The following is a 24,460-nucleotide window of genomic DNA, read 5'->3' on the forward strand; positions in this document are numbered from 1 at the left end:
TCAATACATCATTTCCCAAGTGGTTTCTACCACTGCTTCTGCCATGCACCAGATTCCCATGTCGACGGAATCTGTTTCTCCCAGTAATCTCATTGTCACATCCTGAGTCAACACCACATGGATTAAAATGCTCTATAGTAAGACTTAACCTGGTTGATTCACATGCCCTTCCTTATTTGTCTTCTTGAAAATTATTTTGGTTCTTCTTGTTTCTTTACTTTTCCATATCAGTTTAAGGGTTATATTTTCCAGCTCTTTTCTTACAAGTCTGTGGAAACTTTGTTTGGTAATGCGCTGAATTTATTTATCACCACAGGAAGAGTTACCACATTTACAATACGAAGCCTTCCCACACATCAGTATGGCAGATCTCTTAATTTATACAGGTCTTCTTTAATATTTTTCTACAACATTTTATAATGTCTTTTTCCTAGGTACATTGCAATTTTGGTTGCCCTGTTGAATGTTTATTATTGCTAAACTATCTTAATATTATTAATTTATATATTTTGATTTTGCATCCAGCAACCCTGCTGAGCTCCTTAAAGTTAAATTTTTCTCTAGATTCCCTTGGACTTTCTATTTAGACAGTTATATTATCTGCAAATAATGACAAACTTGTTTCTTCTTTTATGATTCTTATACCATTTGTTTATTTTTCCTGTCTTACTGAATTGGCCAGGACCTTCAACATGATTCTGATTCAAAGCTATGACAGTGAGCATATTTATTTTGCTCCAGATTTTAAAGTGTGTGCTTCTAATGTTTCACTATTATGGTGTTTCTGAGAGTCTCATAATTACTCTTTATATCAAATTTTTTCCATTTCTTGTTTGTTGAGATTTTCATCATTAATGGGTGTTGGCTTCTATCAGTATTTTTATGTTTATTGAGGTTATCATATAGTCTTTCATCTGTTAATATAGTAAATCTGTAAACTAACAGATTTGCTAGTCTATTTTTAATGGTTCCAGCTGATCACTTCGCTGGATTCAATTTGCCATATTTCATTTTATCTATTTTGCTAAATGAGGCTGGCCTGTAATCTTCTTTCATAAACTGTCCCTTTGGGATGTTCCAGCTCCCTCCTGAATTGTCCGTGGGAACTCCAACTTATTCTTACTTTGTTTAGCAGAGCAATTCATCTCTCTCCATCTCCTACAATGTTTCTCAACAAGTGATCTAAGGATCTCTATGCACATATAATTTTAAAATCTAGCATGTAAGATTAATTATGATATTCACAGAATTTCTAACTTTTTGTGTTTTCAAAAACAGTGCATGTGCTTCAAAAACTGATTTCATTCATAATGGTTAACATGGAGTTAATTATAGGCAGTTTATCTTGACTAATGTATTTTATTGTCACCTGACGATTGTTTACACTAGTCAGACTTGCATTTGCCATTGTTACTGTCGCATTGCATAACATCACAATTCAAAAAAAAAGGAGTCATCACTTCGAAAGTGGTTTTCTGAAGCCTAACAATAATGATAAAAATAGAAATACAAATCCTACAATGTGAAATAAGGTCACAATATAAGTAATGAATGGCCTCCATTGTAAAAATATAAAGCATGAATATGTTTGTCATGAGACAACTGGACAATGGATGTGGATAATCTCCCCAAAACAGACAAAAATATATAAGAAAATGGGAGTCATGACAATGAATAATGATAATTGAATTTTATTGGACCAATGATCCTTTTGTCCTAGCACCCAGTTTATTATCTGCTAACATTTTTGTCAAGTAATGATATAAAGCTATCAAAACTTCCATATTATTTTCCAATAAAGCTTATCAACCCCACTTTTAAACCAATTGACTGTCTCTACTACAAGTACAAAATAAGGCTTTCCAGTATAAAACTGTGAAAATTTTATGTTAAAGGTTGAGAAGACAACAAAACTATAGAGTCATCATTCATCCTCATATCAAAAACAAGCACAATTGCACTCTTGCTGGTAAGATACGAAACCAGTTTCCAAATCAATTACAAATATTGCAGTTGGAAAAGAAACAAGAAAAACAATTGGTATAATTCCTTAATCAGAAGTATTGCATTCGTTATAATGTGACTGGCATTTAAAGGCAATGACTGTTATGTATAAGAGCAGACATTTTGTTTTATAGTTGAACAAAACTATGAATAAATAAGTTGTCCGCATATGTTCACTATATATATGGGAAAGACTCAGTGACTTTTTGTTCTATTTATCATGAAGCTAATTTTAAAAGGAGAGCTTTCTGGTATAATTAAAAATTAGTTTGAACCTATGAAACAGACTTTAAAAGGTATGTTGGCTTATGCACTAATGTTTGTAGCAGCATTATTCACAATAGCCAAATATGTCCATCAACAGATGAATGGGCAAAAAATGTAGTATATATGTAAACCATGGAATATCATTCAGTTTTAAAAATGAATGAGATTCTGATACATGCCACAACATTGACGAAGCATTGTGCTAAGTAAAATAACTCAAACGCAAAAGAACAAATGTTGCATGATTCCACCTTTAGTAGGTACCTAGAACAGGCAAATTCATGGAGACAGAGAGTAGAGTGAAAGTTGCCAGAGAGGAGGAATGGGGAGTTATCGTTTAATGGGTACATTTCTGTTTGGGATTATAAAAAAGTTTGGAAACAGATAGCGGTGACGGTTCCACAACACTGAATGTACTCAATGCCACTAAATTGTGTACTTTAAAATGGTGAAAGTGGTAAATGTTATGTTATGTATATTATACATAGTTTACCAAAACTTTTTTTTTTAAAGAGGAAAGGTATTAAATTGCCATTGAAGAAATCCAGCCGCAAAGTCAGCAAGGAAAGGTATCACTATCTAGATAGAAGATGCTGCTTCCAAATCCCAATGCTAGCTCATACCTTATTCACAGAACGCAGCTGGGGGTCTGTAATATGCCTCCAGATTCTGATTTGCTGTTGAGGTACACAGTGGAAATTGTGAATACAAACTGATTGTGGTCACTTAGTGTACATCTCTTTGACCTACTGGGCTGAAATGAAAAGTGAGTAAGAGAGGCTGCTCTCCCACATTGAATTGCTTTGGCCGGCAAATAGGAAAGGCTTACACAGAGTTTTAAAAATAAGGAATGAAATTTTTTAATTACGATTTTTATGAATACAAGTTAGGTATCTCAGTGATCCATTCAGAATTTGAATATTATGAATCTTTGCTTTCAGAGCCTGAATATCGGGATTCGTAACAATCAGACATCAGTGGTGCAAGTGCCTCAATGGCTGAAAGCTTGACTTTTTCCCAATACCCAATGATTTTCTTCATTCACCAGAAAAAGCACTTAGGAAATAACACACTGGGCTTATTAAAAATTACATCCGAATGCTGTAACCGAACATCAAGAAATACCTTGCAGAGCCAAATACCACCAAAGAGAGGATGCAACTCCATTAGCTGCTGTTGAGCTGGGGCACTTGCCTTCTGGTGAAACACTGAAAATAGTCTTTAGAGAGCACTCTCTCCATAATTTCTGGGTCTGTGTTTGATTTGACAAACCAGAAATATCCGTCAAAGCTTCGCAACAACCTATAATTCTGAGTTAAGATTTTCTAATTTAGAAAACATAAAGAGTGTGTGGGGGAAACCAACAAGATATGGAAGCTGACAGCTCAAGCAGCTATGCAGCCAGATATAGATTTCTTCATGATTTCAAACATGATTTCTCCTCTCACAGATGTGAAAAAAATTATTCACTTTTTAATTTGACTTTTACTTTTATTTAAGACATACATGTTCATGATTTAAAAGGTCACAGAGTTTTATAAAGATTCTGACCAAAAAAAGCAACAATTTCATTTTTCTCATGTCTTCTTTCCAGAGGCCATCACTTTTAGCTTTTTTTACCTGTGTCTTCTGATACCTCCCTATCTCCAATAAGATACTCATACTACTAATTTTTAATTTTTCAATTTCTGATGTTATTTATTGGCTTCCTATTATGAGAACAAACTTAAGGCCACATACACAAACTCATTTCCTCTCACCCTCGTCTTTCTGTTACAGTCATATTATAATCTTCACTTAGATCATCAGATAATATATCCATTGTCTGACTACATATATAATTACATTACATTGCTAAGTAAACACTGTTTACAGCTGTGTCAGGCAGTGTACTTTGACTATATTTCCTTTTTGCACAATGTTTTTACTTTCCCTGAAGTTAATAAGGATTTGTTTCTTTGTTTGCTCAGTTTTCTATTTATCCCTAATTTGTTCCCAAACTCCTCTCCAGATGTTTAATTGTTGCTTCAATTTATTTGCACACATTAGGTGCATGTGTATCATTTTTTTCCTATGGAAATCACTGCTGGAGTACTTCATCTTCTGCCTCATTCTGACCTAGATGTTTTCTAGGCCTGATGCACAGCTGTTTTCTAGATATTTTTTCTTCATCATCCTTTTTTTGGATTCCTTTTGCCTCTTCCCTGGATCGCATATATGCTTCTTGTTTGGATGGAGAATATCCTCTATTAACTTTTTTTTTAAGACAAAGTCTCTCTATGTTGCCCAGGCTGTTGGCCTCAAACTCCTGAGTTCAAGTGATCCTCCTGCCTCAACCTCCCAAGTATTTAGGACTACAGGTACACAGCACTATGCCCAGCTTCTAGTAACTTTATTATAAGGGTAACTAAGAAGTAAATTTCCCAAGACTTCATATATTCTACCTTCTTTGACAGTTTGGCTAGGGAAAGACTTCTGTATTAGAAGTTATTTTCCTCTTAATTTTGAAGGCCTTGCTCATTGTCTTCTAATTTCTTTCTAGCCCTCCTATTAGTCAAACAATACACCTCCTAGTCTGATTCTCTAATTTTCAAACTTTTTATCGTTCTTACCCATTTTTGCTTTTTGTTCCACTTTCTCTGAGATTTCCAAAACTTTATTTACAAGTCCTCCTATTCCATTTTTTCTTTGAAGGTACTTTTTACGGCCTTCTGTTCTTGTTCTATATGTGGAACCTCTTCTTACCTCTTAACTCTCTAAAAATATAAGTACCTTTGTTTGTTTGTTTGTTTGTTTGGAGACGGAGTCTTGCTCTGTCGCCCAGGCTGGAGCTCAGTGGCGCGACATCTCAGCTCACTGCAAGCTCTGCCTCCCGCGTTCGCGCCATTCTCCCGCCTCGGCCTCCCGAGTAGCTGGGACTACAGGGGCCCGCCACTCTGCCTGGCTAATTTTTTATATTTTTAGTAGAGATGGGGTTTCACCGTGTTAGCCAGGATGGTCTCGATCTCCTGACCTTGTGATCCGCCAGCCTAGGCCTCCCAAAGTGCTGGGATTACAGGTGTGAGCCACTGTGCCTGGCCAATACAGTTCTATTTCTCTAACTTTTCTTCTGCCCTCTGTATTTTTTCTTTTCTTTCTTTCTTTCTTTTTTTTTTTTTGTTTTGTTTTGTTTTGTTTTGTTTTTTCAGTTGTTTGGTTGCTTTGGTTTGTGGTGTTAGAAGCATCCTTCAAATTCCTGTTGCTCCCTGGCTGGCTGCTCATGTTAAAAGTGTAGCATCTTCATGGGCTCTAAACCTGACTATCTTCTGGAAACTTAATGAGGGACAGAAGTGAATAGGGAGGGGAGTTGTTTGCCTTTCAGTATGTAAACTTTTCTTTATGTGCATTTTTCAGTATGCAACTCTTTCCCTTTTCTTCAACTCTTAAGAAAATGAGCATCTAATCTGTTGCTGGAGCAGAAGCAGTTTCTCACTGAATGGATGGTATAAAGCAGCATCTAGAAAACCCAACTGGTTCTTGTAAAAACTTTCAAACAGTTCTTTCAGCCCTACTTATCACCCTCCCCTAAACCTTGCTTTCAGAGATACTTAGCATCTCTACATTCCAAGCAGTTCTGGGGCTCTGCGGTACAGCTTGGCTTGCTTCTAGGTATTCCCTGCTTCAGCCAGTTTTCAGCTTTCTTAGGTCTGCTCTGTCAGTTCCCTCTCATCAGTCTGCCCTCCAGTCTCTAAAAACTGGGAGTTTTTAGATGAGCCTCCAGCTTCCTGCAGGGTAGGGAGGCCCTGGCAGACATAGAACACGAGTATCCTTGCTCTTCACCCACTACTGCCCTCTGCCTAACCCCAGAACAGCAGAAGCTGCTGGCTGTCCCAGCCACACACATCCCTCCCCACTCCATCTATTTGTGTGGCCCTTCTTTTTTCCTCAGTCTGTGTCTTGTTTCCTTGCCTTACCTTCTTCCCCCTCATCACCTTGGTGATATTCTTTGCATGTTTTTTCTTGGAGCAATCACAGAAGCTCATCCCTCCCTCCTGGAAGGAGAAGGAACCCCCTGAGTACTCTCCATGGCACAGTTGATGCTCCTTTTCTACCCTCCTTCCCAGGTATGTCTTCACCATCATTTACACCTTTGAAGCCTTGATAAAGATACTGGCAAGAGGATTTTGTCTAAATGAGTTCACGTACCTGAGAGATCCTTGGAACTGGCTGGATTTTAGCGTCATTACCCTGGCGTGAGTAATTCTCTATGCAGATCTGCATGTGTGAGAGAAGAGGGAACAAAATGGTGAGTAGGAGACAGGGCTAACATGCAGGTCCCACTTGGACAGTGTGTGGATACTTACCCATGAACGTTTGCTCTAAGAACCACTGCAGGAATATACCAGGAGAACTGAAAGAATTCACAGATCCTTTTAAATAAGTGGCACACTGCTGCAAATTCTGCAAGACAGGTGAAAAACTGTGAGCTCCCAAAATGTGAGGGGGGGAAACCTGCCTCCAAACACACATCCCGACTGGGGAATCTGAAAATCCAGATGACAGGAGAAGAATTTACCCTTATCTGGAACATAAATAAATTTAGGGAGCCCACAAAATATAAAAGTAGAAGCAGCAGAGGGAAGTGCCTTGTAGGCACTCCCAGTCTCCAGCTTGAGACCAGGGAATCCATCCCTGACTATATCTCACAGGGGCCCTTGGGGAAGGCAGCCAGTGGAATCAGGGAAGGGGTCACAGGATGAAAGAAACTTCAACTAAAATTAGCAATAATTTCAACTGGTTACAAATTTTCTTGAGCAGAATCCAGGGGGCAAATGGGAACTGCAAGCAGACAGGGAGGGATGAGGTACAAAAGTCATGCTTTCTTTCTCAGTGGGGAAGCTCACAGCCTGGGGCAAGGTCTGAGTGGGGCGCTGCAGGAGCAAGACCAGCCTCACCAACTACATGACAGCTAGGCGAGGCCTCTCACTACCAGCTATCCCCCACTTCCCTGGAGAACTCTGTGGCACAGCAGAGGCAGCCAAAATTCCCTCTGGAGCACAACCCCATTAGCTTGAGAACCAGCCCCCTTCCCCCACAGTGGCCACAGCAACCCCCACCCAAGAAGAGTCTGAGTCCAGACTCCCCTACCCCTGCCCCCACCTGATGGTATTTCCCTACCTGCCCTGGTAGCTGAACACAAAACACAGAAACTCTTGGAAGCTTTATGGCCGTGCTCATCACCTGAGAAACTAAAACATTTACCCTGGCCAACTTAGGGCGAGCTCAGATCCCCCTTCTACTAATGTGCTAGTGCTCTATTGAAAGCATCACCTACCGACTGGAGGCCAACCGACTCAGGCCATTAAAGCAACTCATGACAGCATAACTTTGATCCCAGGAAGAAGAAAGCAATAGCCAATTGCACTGCCTGCAACATCCTGGCTAACCAGATGTCCTGAGTCTGTCCATGTGACAACTTCACAGCTAACATAGCTAGCATTCAAGAAAGCCAGCACACTAAACCTATCTACAACCAAGGACTCTCACAGACTCTACTTCATTCCTCTGCCACCTTCACCAGAACAGATGCTGATATCCATGACTGGGAGACTTCAAGATCAATCACATCACAGGACTCTTTGCAGACATTTCCCAGCACCACCCCAGAGCCTCGCAGCCCCACTGTGTGGCTAGGCCCAGAAGAGCAATAACGATCACTGCAGTCCAGCTCTCAGGAAGCCCCATCCCCAGGGGAATGGGGAGAGCACCACATCAAGAGATCACCCATGAAAAAAAAAATCTGAACAACAGCCCTTCAGTTCAGATCTTTTCACTGAAATAGTCTACTCAAATGAGAAGGAACCAAAAAAAGCAATTCTGGTAATATGACAAAAGAGGGTATAATAACACCCCTCAAAAGATCAAACTAGCTCCCCAACAATGGATCCAAACCAATAAGAAATATCTGAATTGCCAGATAAAGAATTCAGGGCTGGGCACAGTGGCTCACGCCTGTAATCCCAGCACTTTGGGAGGCGGAGGTGGGCAGATCACCTGAGTGAGTTCGAGACCACAGGAGTTCGAGACCATCCTGGAGCCAACATGGAAAAACCCAGTCTCTACTAAAAAATACAAAATTAGCTGGGTGTGGTGGTGCATGCCTGTAATCCCAGCTACTCAGGAGACTGAGGCAAGAGAATCGCTTGAACCTGGCAGGCAGAGGTTGCTGTGAGCCGAGATTGTGTCATTGCACTCCATCCTGGGCAACAAGAGCGAAACTCCATCTTCGTCTCAAAAAAAAAAAGAATATTAAGTGATTCAAGGAGATACCAGAAAAAATAAAAACTAACTTAAAGAAATTTTTAAAACAAGAAGATGTGGATGGAAAATCCTCCAGAGAAATAGATACAAAGAATAAATAATCACAATTTCTGGAAATGGAAGACACAGTTAGAGAAATACAAAATGCAGTGGAAAGTTTCAACAATAGACTAGAACAAGTAGAAGAAAGAACTTCAGAGCTCAAAGACAAAGCTTTTAAATTGACCCAAACTGAGACACACAAAAAAAAAAGAATTAAAAAAAGTGACAAAGCAGCCAAGAAATTTGGGATTATGTGAAACAACCAAACCTAACAATAATGGGTGTTTCCAAGGAAGAAGGAAATCTAAAAGTTTGGAAAACTTATTTGAGGGAATAATTGAGGAAAACTTCTTTGGCCTTGTTAGAAATATAGACATCCAAATACAAGAAACTCAAAGAGGCCGGGCTTGGTGGCTCAAGCCTGTAATCCCAGCACTTTGGGAGGCCGAGACGGGCGGATCACGAGGTCAGGAGATCGAGACCATCCTGGCGAACACGGTGAAACCCCGTCTCTACTAAAAAATACAAAAAAACTAGCCGGGCGAGGTGGCGGGCGCCTATAGTCCCAGCTACTCGGGAGGCTGAGGCAAGAGAATGGCGTAAACCCGGGAGGCGGAGCTTGCAGTGAGCTGAGATCCGGCCACTGCACTCCAGCCTGGGTGACAGAGCCAGACTCCATCTCAAAAAAAAAAAAAAAAAAAAAAAAAAAAAGAAACTCAAAGAATACCTCAGCAATGCATCTCAAAAAAGATCATCACCTAGGCAAATAAACATCAGGTTATCTAAAGTCAAGACAAAGAATCTTAAGAGCTGTGACACAAAAGCCTCAGATAACCTATAAAGGAAAACCCATTAGATTATCAGCAGATTTCTCAACAGAAACCTTGAAAGCCAGAAGAGATTAGGGTCCCATTTTTAGCCTCCTGAAATAAAATAAGTGCCAGCCAAGAATATTGTATCCAGTTAAACTAAACTTCATAAGTGAAGAAAAGATAAAGTTTTTTTTTTTCAGACAAACAAATGGTGAGGGAATTTGCCACTACCAAGCCAGCACTACAAGAAATGCTAAAAGGAATTCTAAATCTTGAAATAAAACCTTAAAATACACCAAAATAGAACCTCCTTAAAACATAAATATCACAGGACCTATAAAACAGTAACACAATAAAAAAAGAAATTAAGCCAACAACTAGCATAATGAATAGAACAGTACCTCACATCTCAATATTAATGTTGAATGTAAATGCCCTAAATGATCCACTTAAAAGACACAGAAGGGCAGAAAGGATAAAAATCCACTAACCAAGTATCTGCTGTCTTCAAGAGACTCACCTAACACATGAGAAGCTACATAAACTTAAGGTAAAGAGAGGGGGAAAGATATTCCGTGCATTTAAAAAGACAAATAGGGACATTATATAATGATAAAATAATTGGTCCAATGGAAAAAGATCATAATTCTAAATACATATGCACCTAACATTGAGCTCCCAAATTTATAAAACAATTACTATTAGACCTAAGAAATGAGATAGATAGCAATACAATAATAGTGGCGAATCAATACTCCACTGACAGCACTAGACAGGTCATCAAGACAGAAAGTCAACAAAGAAACAATGAACTTAAACTATAACCTAGAACAAATGGACTTAACAGATATTTGCAGAGCATTCTACCCCACAACTGCAGAATATACATTCTATTCATCAGCACATGGAATATTCTCTAAGACAGACCACATGACAGATAGCAAAACAAATTTCAATAAATTTAAGAAAGTAGAAATTATGTCAAGTATCCTCTCAGAGCACAGTCAAATAAACCTAGGAGTTAACTCCAAAAGAAACCCACAAAACTATACAAACACACGAAAACTAAACAATCTGCTCTTGAAAGATCTTTGGGTCAACAATGAAATCAAGATGGAAGTTTGAAAATTTTTTGAACTGAATGATAATAATTACACAACTTATCAAAACCTCTGGGATACAGCAAAAGCAGTGCTAAGAGGAAAGCTCATAGCATTAAATACCTACATCAAAAAGTATGAAAGACGACAAATAGATAATCTAAGGTCACACCTCAAGGAACTAGAGAAACAAGAACAAAACAGACCCAAACCCAGCAGAAGAAAAGGAATAACAAAGATCAGGGCAGAACTAAATGAAATTCAAACAAAAAATAATAATTATACAAAATATAAGTGAAACAAAAGGCTGGTTCTTTAAAAAGATATTCAAAATTGGTTGACCATTAACAAGGTTAACCAAGAAAGGAAGAGAGAAGATCCAAATAAGCTCAATTAGAAATGAAACGGGAGACATTACAAATGATACCACAGAAATACAAAAAAACAAAAAAAATTCAAAGCTACTATGAACACCTTTATTTGCACAAACTAGAAAATCTAGAGGGGATGGATAAATTCCTGGAAATATACAACCCTCTTAGATTAAATCAGAAAGTAATAGAAACTCTAAACAGACCAATAACAAGTAGCAAGATTGAAACAGTAATTCAAAACTTGCCAAGAAAAAAAAGTCCAGGAGCAGACGGGATTCACAGCTGAATTCTATCAGACATTCAAATAAAAATTGGTACCAATTGTACTGAAACTATTCCAAAAGCTACAGAAAGAGGGAATCCTCCTAAATCACTCTATGAAGCCAGTATCACCCTGATACCAAAACCAAAAAAGGACATTTAAAAAAGAACTACAGACAGTATCCCTGATGAACAAAGATGCAGAAATCCTCAACAAAATGCTAGCTAATTGAATCCAACACATATCAAAAAGATAATACACCATGGTCAAGGGGATTTCATACCAGGGAGGTAGGGATGATTTAACCTACACAAGTCAATAAATGCTGTACATCACATAAACAGAATTAAAACAAAAAATCACATGATCTTCTCAATAGATGCAGGAAAAGCATTTGACAAAATCCAGCATCCCATTATGATTAAAACCCTCAACAAAATTGGCATAGAAGGGACATACTTCAAGGTAATAAAAGCCATCTATGACAAACCCACAGCCAACATTGTACCGAACAGGGAAAAGTTGAAAGCATTCCCCCTGAGAATGGGAACAAGACAAGGATGCCCACTTTCACCATTTCTATCCCACATAGTACTGGAAGTCCTAGCCAGAGCAATCAGACAAGAGAAATAAATAAAAGGAATCCAAATCAGTAAAGGGGAAGTCAAACTGTTGCTGTTCAACAATGATACGATCGTATGCCTCGGAAACCCTAAAGACTCATCCAAAAAGCTCCTCGATCTAATAAATGAATTCAGTAAACTTTCGGGATACAAAAACAATGTATACAAATCAGTAGCACTACGGTACACCACCAGCAACCAAGCAGAGAAACAAATCAAGAACTGAATCCCTTTTACAACAGCTCCAAAAAAAAAAAATAAATCTTAGGACTATACCTAACCAAAAAGGTGAAAACTTTCTACAAGGAAAACTACAAAACACTGCTGAAATAAATCATAGATGACACAAACAAATGGAAACATATTCCATGCTCATGGATGGATAAAATCAATATTGTGAAAATGACCATACTGCCAAAAGCAATCTACAGATTCAATGCAATTCCCATTGAAGTACCATCATCATTCTTCACAGAAATAGAAATAACAACCCTAAAATTCATATGGAACCGAAAAAGAATCCACATAGCCAAAGCCAGACTAAGCAAGAAGAACAAAATCTGGAGGTATCACATTAGCTGATTTCAAACTATACTACAAGGCTATAGTTACCAAAACAGCATGATACTGGTATAAAAATAGGCACATAGACCCATGGAATAGAATAGAGAACTCAGAAATAAAGCCAAATACTTACAGCCAACTGATCTTTGAAAAAGCAAACAAAAACATAAAGTGGGGAAAGGACACCTTATTCAACAAATGGTGCTGGGATAATTAGCAAGGCACATTTAGAAGAAAGAGACTGAATCTTCATCTCTCACCTTATACAAAAATCAATTCAAGATGGATAAAAGACTTAAATCTAAGACCTGAAATTATAAAATTTCTAGAAGATAACATTGGAAAAACTCTTCTAGACATTGGCTTAGGCAAACAGTTCATGACCAAGGTCCCAAAGCAAATCCAACAAAAACAAAAATAAATAGATGGGATCTAATTAAACTAAAAAGCTGTTGCACAACAAGAGAAATAACCATCCAAGTAAACAGACAACCCATAGGATGGGAGAAAATCTTTGCAGTCTATGCATCCAACAAAAAACGATTATCCAGAATCTACAAGAAACACAAATAAATCAGCAAGAAAAAAAATCTCACCCAAAAGTGGGCAAAGGACAAGAATCCACAATTCTCAAAAGAAGATATACAAATGGCCAACAAACAGGAAAAAAAAAATGCTCAGCATCATTAATTATCAGGGAAATGCAAATTAAAACCACAATGAGACAACCTTACTCCTGCAAGAATGGCCATAATCAAAAAATGATAGATGTTGGCATGGATATAATGAAAAGGGAACACTTTTACACTGCTGGTGGGAATGTATACTAGTACAACCACTAAGGAAAACATTATGGAGATTCCTTAAAGAACTAAAAGTAGAACTACCATTTGATCCAGCAATCCCACTACTGGGTATCTACCCAGAGGAAAATAAGCCATTATATGAAAACATATGTATGTTTACAGCAGCACAGTTTGCAATTGCAAAAATATGGAACCAGCCTAAATGCCCATCAACCAACAAGTGGATAAAGAAAATGTTGTGTATGCACACCATGGAATACTACTCAGTGGTAAAAAGGAATGAAAGAATGGCATTGGCAGCAAACTGGATGGCGTTGGAGACCATCATTCTAAGTGAAGTAACTCAGGAATGGAAAGCCAAACATCGTATGTTCTTACTTACAAGAAGGAGCTAAGCTATGAGGATGCAAAGGCATAACAATGACATAATGGACTTTGGGGACCTGTGGGGAAGGGTGAGAGGAAGGTAAGGGATAAGAGACTACACACTGGGTACAGCATACACTGCTCGGGTGATAGGTGCACCAAAATCTCAGAAATCAGCATTAAAGAATTTTCAGTGCAACCAAACACCACCTGTTCCCCCAAAACTGTTGAAATACAGATAAAGAACGTATTCATGTAACCAAACACCACCTGTTCCCTCAAAACCATTGAAATAAAATAAAATAAAATAAAATAAAAAGCTTCGCATGTGTGTCCATGTGGGGCTTATGGGTGTATCCACGCTCACACTCTGAAGATGGTTCTTCATCTCAGTTCAGCTTCCTCATTTGGAATTGTATGGCCTGGAATTTTCTTGCCACGGAGTACCGCTTTGGGCATTGCTTTCCAAGATTAGTCCCGTGCCCATGAGGAGATGTCAAAGACCTCAAATCAGAGATGATAGTTAGCCTGTCACAGTGGATCAGACAAGGCTCAGCCTTGTACCCCCCTGACATGGAGGTCTCCTCCTGAGAAATCAGTGTCTGAGGAGACTGGTTAGTCAAACCCCCGTGTTTGAAGATCCATCCACATGCAGTGTTGCCTAGATCGCAATGCATCTTCTCAAAGGGTCCACTCTGAAAGATGTTACAATAATGAAATCAGTGTCAGTGTCAGTCTATAGATGGCAGTGTCACTAGATTCTAAGTGTCTGTGCTGCATGCTCTCTAGGCTAATGATACCCCAAGTTGTCCTTATTTATGCTGCATGCATCCCCAGGACCCTTGGTTGCAGAGATGATGACTAACTTCTGGTCCTACAGGTATGTTGGCACAGCAATAGATCTCCGTGGGATCTCAGGCCTGCGGACATTCAGAGTTCTTAGAGCATTAAAAACAGTTTCTGTGATCCCAGGTGAGTTGCTTGAACCAGCACATTTATTCACAGAGCATATGTTAGTTTTCACAGCCTAACTCCCTTCTTTAATTTTCACAAGAGCCCTGTAAGGTTCCAGGGCAAAGACTATTGTCCCCATTTACAAGACAAAGGAACTGAGGCCTGGAATATAGGAAATATGAACCCAAGGCCTCATCACTAGTAAGAGACAGTGTGACCTGGAGAGCCTATTGTCCCAACTCCTAGGCCAGTGCTCTTCCCACATACCACATGGCCTCATAATCAATACATAACAGGAGGGGCATGTCTTCACTTTCTATTCTGGTTGAGGGATTCAGGCAAGACCCCCCCAGTTGAATTTTTATTTATACCTTAAACTAAATGATTAAACTTGGAAATGGGGAGGAAGGGAGAAAGCAGTCCCAGTATCTTCACTATTTCCAGAGGTCTAAAATCCTGTCTTTAGACACCCAGAGGAAAAAAGACTTAGGCAATTCTTGATTACTGAGAATTCAGACACAAAAGTAGTCCATCAAAGCTCATTGTATGGGACCTCTAAGATCTCCACTGACACCAGTAGCCCAGCGACTACTCTTCATCCCCCATGAGGTTGATGGTGAGAATGGGGAGGCCAGAGACAAGGTAAACTTTCTGAAATGGGACTCAGCGCTTCCCCTTTGTGGCCTGATGGGTTCTCTCCTCTCACCCTGAGCATTCGTTCTCTCTTCTGTAAACAGAAACACCCATTCTAGAGTGGAAGTCTTTTCTACCATTTCTTGTCTGGCTCTGCAGGGAAAGATTGGAAACTCTCTGCCAGCTTCCACTGGACACACTTCTTCATGAAGAGAGGCCTGGTCCTGCCCCTTCATATCTCTCTCACTTACTCTCAACTGGGAAGACCCAGTTATCTTATTTGCAAGACCTGGTCTGTCCATACTCCCTCTTCTGCCTCATCTCTCACCTCTCCTCACCTCTCACCGTGCTCTGGAATCCACCTATGGTTCCGCAAATACTCCACACCGTTGTTCACCTCCTAGCCTTCGACTGTGCTGCCCCTTCTTCCGGGATATCCTTCCTCCTCTCTTTACTCAACTCACACTCATTCCTCAGGGCTCTGCCAAGGTTTTACCTCCTCCCTGGTTTTTTCCACCTTTCTCACACTCCACCCACCCCATTCCTACCCCTAGAACTTCAGTTAAGGGCTGCTCCCTGTATGCTATGGACTTTCCCCTCAGTTTTCTGACAACAGCACTCGACATGCTGCTGCCTTAGCCATCACTCAGCTCCCAGCCCAGGGACTGACACATGTAGTGCCCAGTGGATTATTTGCTGACCAAAATGACTAACCAAAAATAAATCCTAAATTGCTTCCCTGGTTAGAGTTCTTTCTGCTACCTGTGAAGCTGCTCTCCCAAAGAAGTTGATTTTACTTACCAGAGCAACAAATCATCCCTCCTTAAACAAGCAGGTGTATCCTTCTTTGCTGCCAGCTGTGCTTGGCACAAGCTCTATTTATGCCCCAGTGACTGTCTCAGTGTTTCTTACAGTCTCTCTCTATTGCAAAACTCACCTCTCTGTTTCTCTGTGTCTCTGTCTTTTTCTTTCTCTTGGTCTATTTTTGTTTCACTCTATCTCTGTTGCATGTCTCTCTCTCTCTCTCTCTCTCTCTCTCATACACACACACACACACACACACACAGAGAGAGAGAGAGTGAGGTTCATGTGTCCCGAGTCTCAAGCTGCCTCCCAGAACTGAGAGATGCATGCAGAAAGACAGATGCCAAATTACTGGGGTGAAGTTAGTAGCTTCATGCCTAGCACAGTGCCTGAAAAAGTAGGTACTCAGCATAAATTATTTAAATTGAGTTGCTAGTGTCAGGAATTTTATTAGCTTCAAGATGATAAAAAATTTATTGCCTGGGTCTCAGTTGCATCGTCTTTATAATGAGAATAGCCCCTGCCTAACTGCCTACCTCTCAGGTAAATGTAAGCTTCGGATGGGAAAGGTCTTGGAACTGCCCTGGAGTGTGTATATACTTCACTCCTGTATGTAGAGATGAGGGAGGATGGCTAAGATGAAGATGTGTGCTCTGTGTGTGCTCCCTCATCTGTGTAGTCATACCACTGTCATCTTCCCACAGGCCTGAAGGTCATTGTGGGGGCCCTGATTAACTCAGTGAAGAAACTGGCTGATGTGACCATCCTCACCATCTTCTGCCTAAGTGTTTTTGCCTTGGTGGGGCTGCAACTCTTCAAGGGCAACCTCAAGAATAAATGTGTCAAGAATGATATGTCTGTCAATGAGACAACCAACTACTCATCTCACAGAAAATGTGAGTGGAGTTTCTTCCATAGGGATCAAGGTCTGGTTGGAACCTTGGTACCATATAGGGACAGGGGATATGGAGCCCCTGTGTGTGTGTATAGACGTATATTTTGATTCCCCTTTCCTGCCAAAACGCTTCTCTTGAGTTGTGTTTTACTTTTGGGTATTCTATTTCCTGTTGCTCAGCATCCCTCTTGCAAGGAAGTGAGCCATAAATCTAGAGACAAGTCATTCTACCTCTGCTGGGGGAGACAGAGAGCCGAAGTCACTGCTCAGCTCTTCTCTTTTCAGATGTGACTTTACACCTTCTATGTGGCCCAGTATGCCCACTGAGTACCTGTAGCCAAAGGAGCTTACTTTGGAAGACTTGGGAGTGTTGCATTCACCACACAAGGCTTGGGTTGGAGGGTTCAGAACCATCTGTTAGGCTTTCTTTTCTTCCTTTCTTCAGCAGATATCTACATAAACAAGCGAGGCACTTCTGATCCCTTACTGTGTGGCAATGGATCTGACTCAGGGTGAGTTTCCAACTTATGACAAAGCAACAATTCCCAACAATTCTTTCTCTTTCTCCATCTTGTCCTTGGCATATTATGGGCACAGATGGGGTTGCAGGTCCTGGGAAAGATGTATAAATAAATAAATCATGCTCTTTGCCAACCCAGAGCTCATGGGGAGGGAATTATGAGTTAGTTTTTGCTGTATAACAAATGACCTCAAAATTTTGTGAGTTAAAGCAACAATTTATTTAATTCTTGATTCTGTGCATCAGCATTATGAACTGGGATCAGATGGGCATTGGCTGACATTGACTAGGCTCATTCTTGCATATGCAGACAGCAGATTAACTTGGAGATGGCTGGTCTAGGATGTCCTGTCTCTGCTCATGTGGCCTCTCACCTCCAAGCAGGTTAGCCTGGGCCTGTTCTCATGGCAGAGTTCCCAGAGAAACAGTGGAAGTTTGCAAAGTTTCCTCAGGCCTAGGCTTAGAACCAACACAGTGTATCTTTTGTACATTATATTGACCAAAGCAAGTCCCAGTACAGTCCAGATCCAAGAAGTAGAGAAATAGACTTCATCACTCAATGGAAGGAGCTGAAAAGTCACATTGGAAAGGATGTGGGTACACAGGGAGAAGAATTATAGCCATTTTAATAAACAATCTACCCCAGGAAGGAACCAATACGTATTTGTGTCAAATTCTCTACACTTAATCATCACAGCTAACTCCATTCTATAGCCACATTACCCTCACAAGTAGAGGAATAAACACATGTATCAGACTTTGCAATTTCAAATTCTTACAGAGGCCAGATTCATAATAACAAATGAGTGGAATGGGCCAGGAGGGAACCTAGGGGCTGAGAGTTCATGCCTCCTCTAAAGGGGACAACCCCACTGCTCGGTCCAGGTTTTGGTTGCCATGTGGAAATGTGGGTTCACTGTTTCCAGCTCTTCCAACTTTTAAAATAGAAATAGGAAATTTAGATTTTTATATAAAATGTCCCAACTATAAATATTGGCTACCTATTCCCAAAAATGTCTACGTATTGTTGGGCCAAACAAAATATTTCTGCGGGCCAAATCCAACCTATAAGCTGCTAGTTTGCAATTTCTCATGCATAGACATAAAGATGCTACTCTGTGGAGAACAAGTTCTTTACTAGAGGCTTCAAGGGCTGGGGAAACACAGTGAGATGGCGGTGTGAGGCAAGAGAGAAAGTCGGGAAGGTTTCTTGGAGGTGGTATTTGAGGTAAGCTTTCAAGGGCAGGTAGGATGTCTCCAGACAGGGTGAATACAAGACAGTTTGAGTGAAGGCCATTCCAGGTCACAGAACAGAATGTGAGACAAAGCTAAAGGATGAGGACCCCTCAGCTCTGCCTGCTGCTTTGGCCACTGGAGGAAAGCATGAGCAGAAACAGTTTAGGCAAAAGATCAAAAAGGCCATCTCACCCACCTCCACGGCTGAGAGCTTGGAAGAGCAGAGCTCACAATGCCCCCACTCCCTGAGAGGCTGACGGCTCCATATTGCCCAGGTGGACCTGTATGGAGCCTGCATGAGGCTCCACCTTCATCAGCTCACTAGGAAAACAATCTCAGTTAGAGCTGAGGACTGGAAACAAGCAGGAGCATTTGGTCAACATCAGGTTCCTTGGACTCTTCTTTCACAAATGCACTTGGCATTTGGTTCTTTGGCTCATGGGACGGTTGTTCTGACATCAATTTTCATTTGCCTTTGACTTAAATGTAAACTACAAGCCCCTCAGCATCCTTCTTCTGTCTAGATAATGCCATTTCTCAAGGCAATGGCTCCAGAGCAGCTCAAGTCCTTTTTGTGGTAAAGTTGTGGAGTCCATCTACACATCTCCACAGCTCAGCTCCCCGAAAGGCCAGGCCCGCTACTGAGCAGGTCGCAGCCAGGCAGTTGGGGAGTGGACCAGGCTGGGATGTCAGAGAGAGGCCAGCTCAGGATAATGGACAGAGTGAGCCCTGGAGGGTCATGCCATGAAAGCTAAACCTGGGTCCTCTGTGGGGCTGCAGAGAAGCCAGAGCCCTGAGGAAAGGCCCACATTGACCAATGGCACTGTGGGAGGAAGGTCAGGGGTCTCAAGGCAGAAAATGAATACCAGAAAATAGCTGATAATTTTCGGTGTTCTTCCACATATATTATATATTATTCCAGTTTATCTTTTCAGCAGCTTCCAAGGTTAAAAACAATAGGAATTTTCCTTCGCAGTTCATTTACAATATTTACTATGCAGAAGTGCAAGATACTGTGCAGTGATCTCATTTAATCCTAAGAGCAGTGAACTGTTGATATGTAGTGACTACAGTGGGTTTCTACAGAAGACATAGAAATAAGGCTGCCCTCAGAGTTAATTAAGAAACCTACAAGTAACGGGTTGCCTAGCCCCTTGGGAGAGCAAACCGAGAGCCTGCCTTTAAATGTGGGTCTACAAAGCTAGGGAACTTGCAATCTTCAGTCGAAGTGGAGATAGAATTGGAACTGATTAGATTTAAGTTGTCAGAGCTCTAATCCATGGTATGCGTTGTTCACATGGATGTCTGGGATAAGGAGAGCCCCAGAGATTGGAGTTCATGGAGAAATCCTGGGAGTAAAAGAATTCCATGTATTCACAAGGAATATAGGTAAATAAAAAAGGAAAATAAAGAAAAAATATTAAAAAATAATAATTTGGGACTTCAAACGAGGCATTCCTGTTTCATTGATCAGGCAATCTCCACTAGGATAGATGAGAGCCCTTTATGCTCCCTGAGCTGAGAGACGCTTCTTGACATCAACTCATCCTACTATTATGAGAGAGAGGAAGGAGTTGAGCACTCCCACCCCAATACTCACCAGGCAGTCATTTTCAATTTGTCCTTCCTTCACAGGCCATCTTCAGGAGGAGACTAGGCTGACTCAAGTATTAGGCTACTTGACAGTTATATTTCTCCTTTTAATAAATATATTGACACCTGCATAGTTTTAGGCAACTGATTTCTTTCTGACCCCCAGCTTCCTTATCTGTAAAGAAAGAACATTGAGTGATTAAATTATAGTGTTTGTAAAGCACTTAAGGGGAGAGAGAGGAACACAGAAAGTGCTCAGTAAGTGGAAAGTGTTATTTCCACTGTTATGTATAATTAATCAGTGAACTTGGCTAATGTGAGACCTCCCTTGATAGACAACTCTGCAGGTGATGCCAACAGGCTCAGGTTTTAAGTCTGCATTATTGCTACTGACTCTCCTTTCCCTGGTGTGAACTGGCAAAGAGCTCATGGTATCATGTCTGGGCAGTTGCCTGCCTTCCCCAGACAACTCCCCTGTGCATGAAATTCTGACGTGAAAGTATTAGCATCTCCATTTTATGGATAACAGAAACCAAGACCTAAACAGACCAAGTGTCCAAAATCATCCTGCTAATAAGATGAAGACTAGGTCTTGAACTCTGATCTCTGACATAAAACTCTGTGGTTGTCTCACAGCCCTGGGCTGCCTTGTGTGCAATAAGCAGGGGATGACCTTCTTTGTTCTTGCTGCAGCCACTGTCCTGATGGTTATATCTGCCTTAAAACTTCTGACAACCCGGATTTTAACTACACCAGCTTTGATTCCTTTGCTTGGGCTTTCCTCTCATTGTTCCGCCTCATGACACAGGATTCCTGGGAACGCCTCTACCAGCAGGTACTGAGCTGCATTCTCCCACACAGACTTAGTTGGAGGCTGGTGGGTCACGTGCATGGCTGTGCTTTTCCTGGAGGAGCCTGACTTAAATTCAGGGGTCCATGTGCTATGGGTACAGGTTTATCTTCTTTCCCTTGAATCTGCAGACCCTGAGGGCTTCTGGGAAAATCTATATGATCTTTTTTGTGCTCGTAATCTTCCTGGGATCTTTCTACCTGGTCAACTTGATCTTGGCTGTAGTCACCATGGCATATGAGGAGCAGAACAAGGCAACCATTGATGAAATTGAAGCAAAGGAGAAGTTGTTCCAGGAGACCCTCGAAAAGCTCCGGAAGGAGCAGGAGGTTTGTAAGGAGTGGAAGCTTTGGGAAGAAAGTTGCAGACTTCCATTCTTGGATAGAGTTCTGGAGTAGCCCCTTTAATTAGGGCTGCCATTTAGGGAGCTATAGGAGGAATCATCTTGCCTCAGGGACCATATTAGCTCACGTTTTCTCAAAGAAGAACCTAAGTGAGGATTCTTGTGCAAGTGACCTATTGAGGTAGTGCTCTCAGGAGAAAGTGAGTTAAAGAAAACAGAATGGGGCAGAGGGTGGAACTAAACAAGGAGTGTTCTCAGCTAGAGACCAGCTTCAGCTTGATGCCATGGGGAACTCTGGGGCATGACCTGTACCACAGTTAGCCCTACCTTGAGGCAAGGGAGCCAGCTGTTTGTACCCTCCCCATACCTATCCTAGAAGCAGGCAGCCAAAAGAGCTTTTTTTTTTTTTTTTTTTTTGCAGAATGCTGCAAGTATGAGTCATTAACTGCTGCCACTCAAGCAGCTCAGGATAGGTGTGCTGATCTGGTGAAAGGGATCTGGGTGGGGCACCAACAGAGTGCCCCATGAATGAGTGGGGGGTGACCCAGAGGTGTCTGTTCCTGCCATGACCTAATCCCACCACCACCCAGGTCCTAACCCTTGAGCTTCTCTGTTTCAGATATCTCACCCACCTGGCACCCCATGTCTGAGGAACACATTTATTCTAAGTCCAAGCAAATACTATTGGCTACACCTGTTGTTCTCTCTTCACAGGTGCTGGCAGCGCTGGGGATTGACACAACCTCTCTCCATTCCCACAACGGATCACCTTTAACCTCCAAAAATGCCAGTGAGAGAAGGCACAGAATAAAGTCAAGAGTGTCAGAGGGCTCCACAGAAGACAACAAATCACCCCGTTCTGATCCTTACAACCAGCGCAGGATGGTAAGAGGCTCAGGTTTGTGCTCTAAAGATTACCCACCATTGCAGCTGCCATGGACAATGGGTTGGAGTGGGAAGAGGTGTGTGGCAGAGAAAGAGCTGGAGGCACAGAGCTTAGAAGGATCCAGACACCCCTCCAAAATGCTGTCTTAAACTAGGAAAGTGTAATTATAGATGGGGAAAAGGGGTGAATTATAAGGACACTTCAGGCGAGGGGGATCCACAAGATTGGGATTGTGGACTGTGGAAAAAGGAAAGGGGAGTCCAATTTGACTCCAAGGTTTCAGGATTGGGCAATGAAATGGATGGTGATTCCAAGATGAGGACACTGGAAGAAGAACCCAGGTTTGTAGGAAAGGTGGGAAGCCCATATTGAACATACCAATCTTAAGGTGTCTGTGGACATCAAAGGTCAGCTTCCTTCTGACGCTCTGGTCTGCAGTTCTACAGCCCAAGGTTCCCTGTCTGTGGTGTTAAGATCCTTCACACACCTTTTTTTTTTTTTTTTTTTTCTGATGTGTCGAGATGGTTTTTATTTTTTACTTAGTTTATTTAAAATTGACGCATCAGAATTTTACATAATTATTGGGTATAATTTCTGACCTCCTTCCTAGGGCCCTGCAATTCAAGCTGTCACCTGTTTTTAGCAGAAAAGTTCCCAGCACCCATCTCTGTGACACAATCCAGCCTGGGAATGGCTTCAGCACCTCACCTCAGACCCTGTAGCAATTCTGTTCCCGCCATAATAACTTTCTGCCTCCCACTCTAAAATTTGCACTGCAACTTTCCTCGCTATGCTTCCTCCCACCACCTTCCTGCCCCTTGAAAGTCCTTTTACCCCAAATATGCCCTTTCTGTAGGTCTGACACATAATATCGGCTGTGTGGGAGGGTGGCTCCACACTAACAGTGTGGAAAAGGGCATCAACATGGCTATTTTTATGTTTTATGCCTCTCACTTCCCTCTCAATCTCTTTTCCTGTGCTAAGCCAAAGGATGTTTTACTTTTTTGCAATACCATCTCTCCAACCCTCAGATTTATGTGTGCATATACAGACACACTCGCATGCACACCAACCTCATGACACACCCACACTTCAGCATCTATCTGCATCTGTGCCCTCCTCTTTCTTGCTTTGCCTCTTTTGAGAAGCACCTGGCATACATGGGGCACAGTTCAGACAATCACAGAACAGGATGTATCACAGCTTCCATGGAAATGTCAATGACACTGAATTGGGCTTTAATTACCCCCATTCTGTCAGCCCCACGCAGATTAGCACTTGGATGTCCAATAATTGGTATGTGTGCTTGTCTCTCCAGTGATGCTTATTTTCAAAGGGAAAAAAGAAGAGCTGCAACTTGTTCATTCAACAGTACTAGGTGCTTGGTATAAAGAGATGACTAGAACATGTTCTTCTCCCCAAGGATTTCCATTTGGGTGGAGGAGGCAGATATAAACACAGCTATGTGTTAAATAGTGTATTAGAGACACATATGTGGTGTTTTGACAATCACGGAAGAAACATCCACTCTCATGGGGCTGGATAGGTATCAGCAAAGGCCTCCTGGAGGAGGGGATAATTGGGGTCAACAATAAATAGCATGTAGGGATTCTTCCAGTAATTGAAGACTTGAGAGAATGTGAGGAGTATTTTTCTGGCAGAAAGAACAACATGTATGTGCAAAGATGGGGAGGTACCATTTGAGTACTGCTTTAATGCTGACTGATTGATTGGAGCCCATCCAGGAAGGCATCTTCTCCCTCTTTTCCCAGGTACATTCATCTGCTAAATAGACCTAACGCAGTTTTTATATAAAGCCATTTTATAACCCACAGAAATGAAATACAGGAATATATAGGAGAGACCCAGGAGGGTTTTTGTGGAAAATCACAGACCAGTTGGTTTCCTCAGAGGATGCCTTTTAAAGCAATTCTAATGTTTTTACTCAGAAGACATTGCCCACCGTTTGTCAAAAAGCTTAATTCTAAAATAACTCGTGGCCAAGGAGACACTGCTGTCAAATATGCAACCAAAATTTTCTTCTCAGTTTCTTCATTGGTTTGCTTGGTGCTCAAGTGCAAATAATGTAGTATTCCCTTCTTTAATATGGATGTGTCAATTTTTCTCATTTGCTTCAAAAATGGGAAGGATTTTTGCATTATATGAGTTCTATAGTCCTTGGGCATGTATTACAGGCAGGGAGTACTCTACTTTTTATAATACTGG

The 24,460-nt window shown here is 41.2% G+C and overlaps 1 protein-coding gene across 3 annotated transcripts in view; it reads left to right on the top strand.

Annotated features, from left to right (window-relative positions):
• Positions 1-24,460, top strand: part of SCN10A (sodium voltage-gated channel alpha subunit 10) — a 97,772-nt gene that overhangs the window by 17,389 nt on the left and 55,923 nt on the right. For all 3 annotated transcript variants that reach the window (XM_025376287.1, XM_025376288.1, XM_025376289.1), the window contains exons 4-10: positions 6,375-6,503; positions 14,401-14,492; positions 16,616-16,807; positions 17,252-17,318; positions 20,849-20,990; positions 21,137-21,334; positions 22,063-22,233. In XM_025376287.1, the coding sequence (XP_025232072.1) occupies positions 6,375-6,503; positions 14,401-14,492; positions 16,616-16,807; positions 17,252-17,318; positions 20,849-20,990; positions 21,137-21,334; positions 22,063-22,233 (991 nt within the window). The remainder of the gene's footprint in view (positions 1-6,374; positions 6,504-14,400; positions 14,493-16,615; positions 16,808-17,251; positions 17,319-20,848; positions 20,991-21,136; positions 21,335-22,062; positions 22,234-24,460) is intronic.

This window comes from Theropithecus gelada, chromosome 2 (assembly GCF_003255815.1).
Source record: "Theropithecus gelada isolate Dixy chromosome 2, Tgel_1.0, whole genome shotgun sequence".
Taxonomy (NCBI): Eukaryota; Metazoa; Chordata; class Mammalia; order Primates; family Cercopithecidae; genus Theropithecus; species Theropithecus gelada.